We start from the raw sequence: 11,248 nt of genomic DNA, 5'->3' as shown, positions 1-11,248 counted from the left end.
CAGTGACTTTCTGGCTCATGACATACCATGTCTCAGTGACTTTCTGGCTCATGACATACCATGTCTCAGTGACTTTCTGGTTCATGACATACCATGTCTCAGTGACTTTCTGGGTCATGACATACCATGTCTCAGTGACTTTCTGGTTCATGACATACCATGTCTCAGTGACTTTCTGGCTCATGACATACCATGTCTCAGTGACTTTCTGGCTCATGACATACCATGTCTCAGTGACTTTCTGGCTCATGACATACCATGTCTCAGTGACTTTCTGGCTCATGACATACCATGTCTCAGTGACTTTCTGGCTCATGACATACCATGTCTCAGTGACTTTCTGGCTCATGACATACCATGTCTCAGTGACTTTCTGGCTCATGACATACCATGTCTCAGTGACTTTCTGGCTCATCAATCAATCAATCAATCAATGTTTATTTATATAGCCCTAAATCACAAGTGTCTCAAAGGGCTGTACAAGCCACAACGACATCCTCGGTACAGAGCCCACATACGGGCAAGGAAAAACTCACCCCAGTGGGACGTCGGTGAATGACTATGAGAAACCTTGGAGAGGACCGCATATGTGGGTAACCCCCCCCCCTCTAGGGGAGACCGAAAGCAACGGATGTCGAGTGGGTCTGACATAACATTGTGAAAGTCCAGTCCACAGTGGATCCAACACATCAGCGGGAGTACAGTCCACAGCGGGGCCAGCAGGAAACCATCCCGAGCGGAGACGGGTCAGCAGCGCAGAGATGTCCCCAACCGATGCACAGGCTAGTGGTCCACCCGGGGTCCCGGCTCTGGACAGCCAGCACTTCATCCATGGCCACCGGACCTATGCAACTCCCCCTCGCAAGGGACAGGGGAGAAGAGGAGAGAAGAAAAGAAACGGCAGATCAACTGGTCTAAAAAGGGGGGGGTCTATTTAAAGGCTAGATTATACAAATGAGTTTTAAGATGGGACTTAAATGCTTCTACTGAGGTAGCATCTCTAACTGTTACCGGGAGGGCATTCCAGAGTACTGGAGCCCGAATAGAAAACGCTCTATAGCCCGCAGACTTTTTTTTGGCTCTGGGAATCACTAATAAGCCGGAGTTCTTTGAACGCAGATTTCTTGTCGGGACATATGGTACAATACAATCGGCGAGATAGGCTGGAGCTAAACCGTGTAGTATTTTATACGTAAGTAGTAAAACCTTAAAGTCGCATCTTAAGTGCACAGGAAGCCAGTGCAGGTGAGCCAGTATAGGTACATATATATAGGTATATATGTATATAAAGGTATATACAGTATAGGCGTAATATGATCAAACTTTCTTGTTTTTGTCAAAAGCCTTGCAGCCGCATTTTGTACCAACTGTAATCTTTTAATGCTAGACATAGGGAGGCCCGAAAATAAAACGTTACAGTAATCGAGACGAGACGTAACGAACGCATGAATAATGATCTCAGCGTCGCTAGTGGACAAGATGGAACGAATTTTAGCGATATTACGGAGATGAAAGAAGGCCGTTTTAGTAACACTCTTAATGTGTGACTCAAAGGAGAGAGTTGGGTGGAAGATAATACCCAGATTCTTTACCGAGTCTCCTTGTTTAATTGTTTGGTTGTCAAATGTTAAGGTGGTATTATTAAATAGATGTTGGTGTCTAGCAGGACCGATAATCAGCATTTCCGTTTTCTTAGCGTTGAGTTGCAAAAAGTTAGCGGACATCCATTGTTTAATTTCATTAAGACACGCCTCCAGCTGACTACAGTCCGGCGTGTTGGTCAGCTTTAGGGGCATGTAGAGTTGAGTGTCATCAGCATAACAGTGAAAGCTAACACCGTACTTGCGTATGATGTCACCCAGCGGCAGCATGTAAATACTAAAGAGTGCAGGGCCAAGAACCGAACCCTGGGGAACTCCGCACGTTACCTTGACATAGTCCGAGGTCACATTGTTATGGGAGACGCACTGCATCCTGTCAGTAAGATAAGAGTTAAACCAAGACAAGGCTAAGTCTGACATACCAATACGTGTTTTGATACGCTCTAATAAAATATTATGATCGACGGTATCGAAAGCGGCGCTAAGATCAAGAAGCAGCAACATAGATGACGCATCAGAATCCATCGTTAGCAATAGATCATTAGTCATTTTTGCGAGGGCTGTCTCCGTAGAGTGATTTGCCCTGAAACCGGATTGAAAAGGTTCACAGAGATTGTTAGTCACTAAGTGTTCATTTAGCTGCTGTGCAACAATTTTTTCGAGAATTTTGGAAATAAACGGAAGGTGGGAGACCGGTCGGTAGTTTACCATGAGGTCAGGATCGAGGTTAGGTCTTTTGAGCAGAGGATGAATAACCGCTTTTTTGAATGCTAGGGGAACAGTGCCGGAGGAAAGTGATAAGTTTATAATATTTAACACTGATGGACCTAATAATACAAACAGTTCCTTGATAAGTTTCCCAGGAAGTGGGTCAAGTAAACATGTTGTTTGTTTTATCCCACTTACACGCTGTAATAATTCCTCTAATGTTATTTCATCAAAAATAGAGAGACTATTTTGGAGGGCAGTGTCCGTCGTATATACAGTCGTATTTGTGTTAATAGAACCCAGTTGTAGCTGGGATGCGTTGTCTTTAATCTCCTTTCTAATGAGTTCAATTTTCTTATTAAAGAAATTCATAAAGTCATCTGCCGAGTGGGTGGAGCTACTGGGAGGAGTCCCTTGTTGGGTTAGCGATGCTACTGTACTAAACAGAAATTTAGGATCGTTTTTGTTGAGGCGGATGAGATTTGAGTAGTATTTAGCTTTAGCTAAGGTAAGCATGCGTTTATAGGTTATTAAACTATCACTCCATGCTTGATGGAAAACCTCAAGTTTAGTCGCGTGCCATTTGCGTTCCAGTTTTCTACATGATAATTTATGAGCTCTAATTTCTTCTGTAAACCATGGGGTGCGCCTTTTAGGGGCCCTTTTTTGCTTTAGCGGTGCTATACTATCAATAATTTCGCGCAAGGCATCGTCAAAGTTGTTAGTGAGGTTATCAATAGAGCCGACATAATTTGGGAATGGTGCCATTACCGAAGGTAGTAGGTCAGCAAGAGTCATCGTTGTGGCAGCATTAATGTTGCGGCCGCTATAGCAGTTATTATTATTATTAGCTTGTTGACAAAGAGTCAAAACTTCAAATTTTATAAGGTAATGATCGGACATTACTTTAGTATATGGAAGTATCATAACTTTGGAGGTGGTGACACCCCTGACAAGCACTAGATCTATTGTATTACCGTTGCGATGCGTGGGTTCATGTATTATTTGTGTAAGACCACAGCCATCAATTATGGTTTGGAGCGCCACGCACTGAGGGTCCGATGGGGTATTCATATGGATATTAAAGTCCCCCATTATGATTATATTGTCGGCGTGCGTCACTAGATCAGCAACGAACTCTGAGAATTCACTGATAAAGTCCGAATAGGGCCCAGGGGGGCGGTAGATAACAGCCAGGTCGAGAGGTAGCGGTGTGACAGACCTCATAGTAAGCACCTCAAACGATTTATATTTATTATTTAGGTTAGGGGTAAGGTTGAAATTTTCATTGTATATTAGTGCGACACCCCCTCCCCTTTTAAGAGGACGGGCAACATGCGCATTCGTATAGTTAGGAGGAGATGCCTCATTGAGCGCAAAAAATTCGTCCGGTTTGAGCCAGGTTTCGCTAAGACCAATGACGTTAAGATTGTTGTCTCTAATGACCTCATTAACCAATAACGCCTTGGGAGACAATGATCTTATGTTTAAAAAGCCCATATTCTAGGTATTGGGCTGTTTTGACGAGTTTTTGTTAAGATTATCCGTAGTGGCAATATTAACAATGTTGCGTTTATTATGCGTAGTGCATTTTAAATAGTTTCGACCATATCTAGGAATTGATATGACGGGAATTTTCCGGTTGTTTGCTTGGTGCTGCAATAGACTGGACATATCATAATTTGCCACCTCAGTAGAATGCATGTCCACCTCTGACACAGACACAACAGAAAAAACATTATGTGAATTGTGTATTATTCTAAGAGAATTGCTATGCGTACATGGATTATCCAGCCTGGCGCTGGCTAGTTCTAGCTTAACTGACTCCTCACCCGGACTAACAGACATTGTAATTGCCTGTGACCGGGCTTGCTCTAGTGTAGTCAGTCAAGTGAGACTTAAATAGTAGTCTATGTTACTAGACAGGATGATGGCGCCTTCCTGGTTAGGGTGAAGGCCGTCTCTCATCAGCAAGCCTGGTTTGCCCCAGAAAGAGGGCCAGTTATCAATAAATGTTAGTCCCTGCTCCCTACAGTAGATAGCCAGCCACTTGTTAAGCGAGACTAATCTGCTATACCTCTCATCATTGCCTCTCGCAGGCAGGGGGCCAGAGACAATTACTCGATGCCTGGACATCTTTCTGGCGAGATCATGACATACCATGTCTCAGTGACTTTCTGGTTCATGACATACCATGTCTCAGTGACTTTCTGGGTCATGACATACCATGTCTCAGTGACTTTCTGGTTCATGACATACCATGTCTCAGTGACTTTCTGGCTCATGACATACCATGTCTCAGTGACTTTCTGGCTCATGACATACCATGTCTCAGTGACTTTCTGGGTCATGACATACCATGTCTCAGTGACTTTCTGGCTCATGACATACCATGTCTCAGTGACTTTCTGGCTCATGACATACCATGTCTCAGTGACTTTCTGGCTCATGACATACCATGTCTCAGTGACTTTCTGGCTCATGACATACCATGTCTCTGACTTTCTGGCTCATGACATACCATGTCTCAGTGACTTTCTGGCTCATGACATACCATGTCTCAGTGACTTTCTGGCTCATGACATACCATGTCTCAGTGACTTTCTGGCTCATGACATACCATGTCTCAGTGACTTTCTGGCTCATGACATACCATGTCTCAGTGACTTTCTGGCTCATGACATACCATGTCTCAGTGACTTTCTGGCTCATGACATACCATGTCTCAGTGACTTTCTGGCTCATGACATACCATGTCTCAGTGACTTTCTGGGTCATGACATACCATGTCTCAGTGACTTTCTGGGCTTCTGACAGACCAGTGCATCTTTCATCCAGTGCTGCACTCATGGTTGTGGATTCTGAGGCATGGGGAAGGCAAAGGAATTGTCACTGATTAAGAAGTGGTAAATGAAGGATTCAGGTAGACCAGCAAAGATTTCAGACACAACTGCCAGGAAAATTGTTGGAGATGCAAAACAAAATCCACAAATAACTTCAGCTGAAATACAGGACTCTCTGAAAAATGGTGGTGTGGCTCTTTCAAGATGCACAATAAGGAGGCACTTGAAGAAAAATGGGCTGCATGGTTAAATGTATATACTATCAGCATAATACAGTCACATATATACTATCAGCATAATACAGTCACATACATACTATCAGCATAATACAGTCACATATATACTATCAGCATAATATAGTCACATATATACTATCAGCATAATACAGTCACATACATACTATCAGCATAATACAGTCATATACATACTATCAGCATAATGCAGTCACATATATACTATCAGCATAATACAATCACATACATACTATCAGGTGTATATGTACTATATATAATATGAGGGTGCCATAACTGCCTCCTTGAAAGGCCTTGCTCCTTTCCTAACAGCTTGTCAGGTCAGTAATATTACCAGATGACTAATCAAAGACTTGTCAGGTCAGTAATATTACCAGATGACTAATCAAAGACTTGTCAGGTCAGTAATATTACCAGATGACTAATCAAAGACTTGTCAGGTCAGTAATATTACCAGATGACTAATCAACGACTTGTCAGGTCAGTAATATTACCAGATGACTAATCAAAGACTTGTCAGGTCAGTAATATTACCAGATGACTAATCAAAGACTTGTCAGGTCAGTAATATTACCAGATGACTAATCAAAGACAGATCAGTAATATTACCAGATGACTAATCAAAGACTTTTCAGGTCAGTAATATTACCAGATGACTAATCAAAGATTTGTCAGGTCAGTAATATTACCAGATGACTAATAAAAGACTTGTCAGGTCAGTAATATTACCAGATGACTAATCAAAGACTTGTCAGGTCAGTAATATTACCAGATGACTAATCAAAGACTTGTCAGGTCAGTAATATTACCAGATGACTAATCAAAGACTTGTCAGGTCAGTAATATTACCAGATGACTAATCAAAGACAGATCAGTAATATTACCAGATGACTAATCAAAGACTTGTCAGGTCAGTAATATTACCAGATGACTAATCAAAGACGTGTCAGGTCAGTAATATTACCAGATGACTAATCAAAGACTTGTCAGGTCAGTAATATTACCAGATGACTAATCAAAGACTTGTCAGGTCAGTAATATTACCAGATGACTAATCAAAGACGTGTCAGGTCAGTAATATTACCAGATGACTAATCAAAGACTTGTCAGGTCAGTAATATTACCAGATGACTAATCAAAGACTTGTCAGGTCAGTAATATTACCAGATGACTAATCAAAGACTTGTCAGGTCAGTAATATTACCAGATGACTAATCAAAGACAGATCAGTAATATTACCAGATGACTAATCAAAGACAGATCAGTAATATTACCAGATGACTAATCAAAGACTTGTCAGGTCAGTAATATTACCAGATGACTAATCAAAGACTTGTCAGGTCAGTAATATTACCAGATGACTAATCAAAGACAGATCAGTAATATTACCAGATGACTAATCAAAGACTTGTCAGGTCAGTAATATTACCAGATGACTAATCAAAGACGTGTCAGGTCAGTAATATTACCAGATGACTAATCAAAGACTTGTCAGGTCAGTAATATTACCAGATGACTAATCAAAGACTTGTCAGGTCAGTAATATTACCAGATGACTAATCAAAGACGTGTCAGGTCAGTAATATTACCAGATGACTAATCAAAGACTTGTCAGGTCAGTAATATTACCAGATGACTAATCAAAGACGTGTCAGGTCAGTAATATTACCAGATGACTAATCAAAGACTTGTCAGGTCAGTAATATTACCAGATGACTAATCAAAGACTTGTCAGGTCAGTAATATTACCAGATGACTAATCAAAGACTTGTCAGGTCAGTAATATTACCAGATGACTAATCAAAGACAGATCAGTAATATTACCAGATGACTAATCAAAGACAGATCAGTAATATTACCAGATGACTAATCAAAGACTTTTCAGGTCAGTAATATTACCAGATGACTAATCAAAGACTTGTCAGGTCAGTAATATTACCAGATGACTAATCAAAGACTTGTCAGGTCAGTAATATTACCAGATGACTAATCAAAGACTTGTCAGGTCAGTAATATTACCAGATGACTAATCAAAGACAGATCAGTAATATTACCAGATGACTAATCAAAGACAGATCAGTAATATTACCAGATGACTAATCAAAGACTTGTCAGGTCAGTAATATTACCAGATGACTAATCAAAGACAGATCAGTAATATTACCAGATGACTAATCAAAGACTTGTCAGGTCAGTAATATTACCAGATGACTAATCAAAGACTCGTCAGGTCAGTAATATTACCAGATGACTAATCAAAGACTTGTCAGGTCAGTAATATTACCAGATGACTAATCAAAGACTTGTCAGGTCAGTAATATTACCAGATGACTAATCAAAGACTTGTCAGGTCAGTAATATTACCAGATGACTAATCAAAGACTTGTCAGGTCAGTAATATTACCAGATGACTAATCAAAGACTTGTCAGGTCAGTAATATTACCAGATGACCAATCAAAGACTTGTCAGGTCAGTAATATTACCAGATGACTAATCAAAGACTTGTCAGGTCAGTAATATTACCAGATGACTAATCAAAGACTTGTCAGGTCAGTAATATTACCAGATGACTAATCAAAGACTTGTCAGGTCAGTAATATTACCAGATGACTAATCAAAGACTTGTCAGGTCAGTAATATTACCAGATGACTAATCAAAGACTTGTCAGGTCAGTAATATTACCAGATGACTAATCAAAGACTTGTCAGGTCAGTAATATTACCAGATGACTAATCAAATACTTGTCAGGTCAGTAATATTACCAGATGACTAATCAAATACTTGTCAGGTCAGTAATATTACCAGATGACTAATCAAAGACTTGTCAGGTCAGTAATATTACCAGATGACTAATCAAAGACAGATCAGTAATATTACCAGATGACTAATCAAAGACTTTTCAGGTCAGTAATATTACCAGATGACTAATCAAAGACTTGTCAGATCAGTAATATTACCATATGACTAATCAAAGACAGATCAGTAATATTACCAGATGACTAATCAAAGACTTGTCAGGTCAGTAATATTACCAGATGACTAATCAAATACTTGTCAGATCAGTAATATTACCAGATGACTCATCAAAGACTTGTCAGGTCAGTAATATTACCAGATGACTAATCAAAGACTTGTCAGGTCAGTAATATTACCAGATGACTAATGAAAGACTTGTCAGGTCAGTAATATTACCAAATGACTAATCAAAGACAGATCAGTAATATTACCAGATGACTAATCAAAGACTTGTCAGATCAGTAATATTACCAGATGACTAATCAAATACTTGTCAGATCAGTAATATTACCAGATGACTAATCAAAGACATGTCAGATCAGTAATATTACCAGATGACTAATCAAAGACAGATCAGTAATATTACCAGATGACTAATCAAAGACAGTTCAGTAATATTACCAGATGACTAATCAAAGACTTGTCAGATCAGTAATATTACCAGATGACTAATCAAAGACAGATCAGTAATATTACCAGATGACTAATCAAAGACAGATCAGTAATATTACCAGATGACTAATCAAAGACTTTACTTTGTTTATGATGCACATTGATCACTCACGTCTACTTGCTGCATCCACTATATTGACCTGTGTGTGTGTGTTTGTGTGCGTGTGCGTGTGCGTGTGTGTGTGTACGTGCGTGTGCGTGTGCGTGTGTGTGTGTGTGTGTGTGCGCGCGTGTGTGTGTGCGTGCGTGCGTGTGTGTGTGTGTGTGCGTGCGTGCGTGTGTGTGCGTGCGTGCGTGTGCGTGTTTGTGTGTGTAGGACCTGGAGAGTGTGTGCCATCAGTGTACGGCCTGGATGTGACAGTATTAACATGTGTGTGTAGGACCTGGAGAGTGTGTGCCATCAGTGTACGGCCTGGATGTGACGGATGTGTCAAGATGGGAGGAGACGGTGGTGAAGCCTGCACTGCAGATAGTGGACAGTCTCCGCAAGGTATGGCCTCTCTTCTTCTGGATACCTTCTCTCTTCCTTCCACCTTAGCTGCCTTTTCCACACCACACACAAGAGTATGTCCATTCTTCCTTTTCCACACCACACACACAAGATATATATATATATATATATATATATATATATATATATATATTGCCAAAAGTATTTGGCCACCTGCCTTGACTGACATATGAAGTTGAAGTGCCATCCCATTCCTAACCCATAGGGGTCAATATGACCTTTTGCAGCTATTTTCAGCTACAACTCTTCTGGGAAGGCTGTCCATAAGGTTGCAGAGTGTGTTTATATCTTCTGGGAAGGCTGTCCACAAGGTTGCAGAGTGTGTTTATATCTTCTGGGAAGGCTGTCCACAAGGTTGCAGAGTGTGTTTATATCTTCTGGGAAGGCTGTCCACAAGGTTGCAGAGTGTGTTTATATCTTCTGGGAAGGCTGTCCACAAGGTTGCAGAGTGTGTTTATATCTTCTGGGAAGGCTGTCCACAAGGTTGCAGAGTGTGTTTATATCTTCTGGGAAGGCTGTCCACAAGGTTGCAGAGTGTGTTTATAGCAATTGTCCACCATTCTTCCTAAAGTGCATTGGTGAGGTCACACACTGATGATGGTGGAGAAGGCCTGGCTCTCAGTCTCATCCCAAAGGTGTTCTATGGGGTTCAGGTCAGGACTCTGTGCAGGCCAGTCAAGTTCATCCACAGCAGACTCTGTCATCCATGTCTTTATGGACCTTGCTTTGTGCACGGGTGCACAGTCATGTTGGAGGAGGAAGGGGCCGCTACAAACTGTTCCCACAAGGTTGGGAGCATGGAATTGTCCAAAATGTTTTGGTATCCTGGAGCATTCAAAGTTCCTTTCACTGGAACTAAGTGGCCAAGCCCAACTCCTGGAAAAACAACCCCACACCATAATTCCTCCTCCACCAAATGTCACACTGGGCACAGTGCAGTGAGAAATGCAGCGTTGTCCTGGCAACCTCCAAAGCCAGACTGCTCCATCAGATGTAAAAGTGTGATTCATCAGCCCAGAGAAGGTGTCTCCACTGCTCTAGAGTCCAGTGGTGATGTCCTTTACACCACCGCATCCCACGCTTTGCATTGCACTTGGTGATGTATGGCTTAGATGCTGCTGCTCGGCCATGGAAAGCCATTCCATGAAGCTCTCTGCGTACTGTAGGTGGGCTAATTGGAGGGTGACATGAAGTGTGTAGCTGTGTAGCAAGTGACTGTGCAGAAAGTCTTTGCACTATGCTGACCTCTCTGTCACTTTATGTGGCCTACCACTTTGCACTATGCTGACCTCTCTGTCACTTTATGTGGCCTACCACTTTGCACTATGCTGACCTCTCTGTCACTTTATGTGGCCTACCACTTTGCACTATGCTGACCTCTCTGTCACTTTATGTGGCCTACCACTTTGCACTATGCTGACCTCTCTGTCACTTTATGTGGCCTACCACTTTGCACTATGCTGACCTCTCTGTCACTTTATGTGGCCTACCACTTTGCACTATGCTGACCTCTCTGTCACTTTATGTGGCCTACCACTTTGCACTATGCTGACCTCTCTGTCACTTTATGTGGCCTACCACTTTGCACTATGCTGACCTCTCTGTCACTTTATGTGGCCTACCACTTTGCACTATGCTGACCTCTCTGTCACTTTATGTGGCCTACCACTTTGCACTATGCTGACCTCTCTGTCACTTTATGTGGCCTACCACTTTGCACTATGCTGACCTCTCTGTCACTTTATGTGGCCTACCACTTTGCACTATGCTGACCCTCTCTGTCACTTTATGTGGCCTACCACTTTGCACTATGCTGACCTCTCTGTCACTTTATGTGGCCTACCACTTTGCACTATGCTGACCT

General features: G+C 41.6%; 1 protein-coding gene across 1 annotated transcript in view; it reads left to right on the top strand.

Moving 5' to 3' along the window:
• The first annotated feature begins 5,219 nt into the window (after positions 1 to 5,219).
• LOC133636385 (tRNA dimethylallyltransferase-like) overlaps positions 5,220 to 11,248 on the top strand; it is an 11,555-nt gene continuing 5,526 nt past the window's right edge. The window contains exons 1-2 of the mRNA XM_062030378.1: positions 5,220 to 5,232; positions 9,254 to 9,363. Of these exons, the coding sequence (XP_061886362.1) occupies positions 5,220 to 5,232; positions 9,254 to 9,363 (123 nt within the window). The remainder of the gene's footprint in view (positions 5,233 to 9,253; positions 9,364 to 11,248) is intronic.

The sequence above is a fragment of the Entelurus aequoreus genome, linkage group LG20 (genome assembly GCF_033978785.1).
Source record: "Entelurus aequoreus isolate RoL-2023_Sb linkage group LG20, RoL_Eaeq_v1.1, whole genome shotgun sequence".
NCBI lineage: Eukaryota > Metazoa > Chordata > Actinopteri > Syngnathiformes > Syngnathidae > Entelurus > Entelurus aequoreus.
This window is presented reverse-complemented; position numbering and strand designations above follow the sequence as displayed.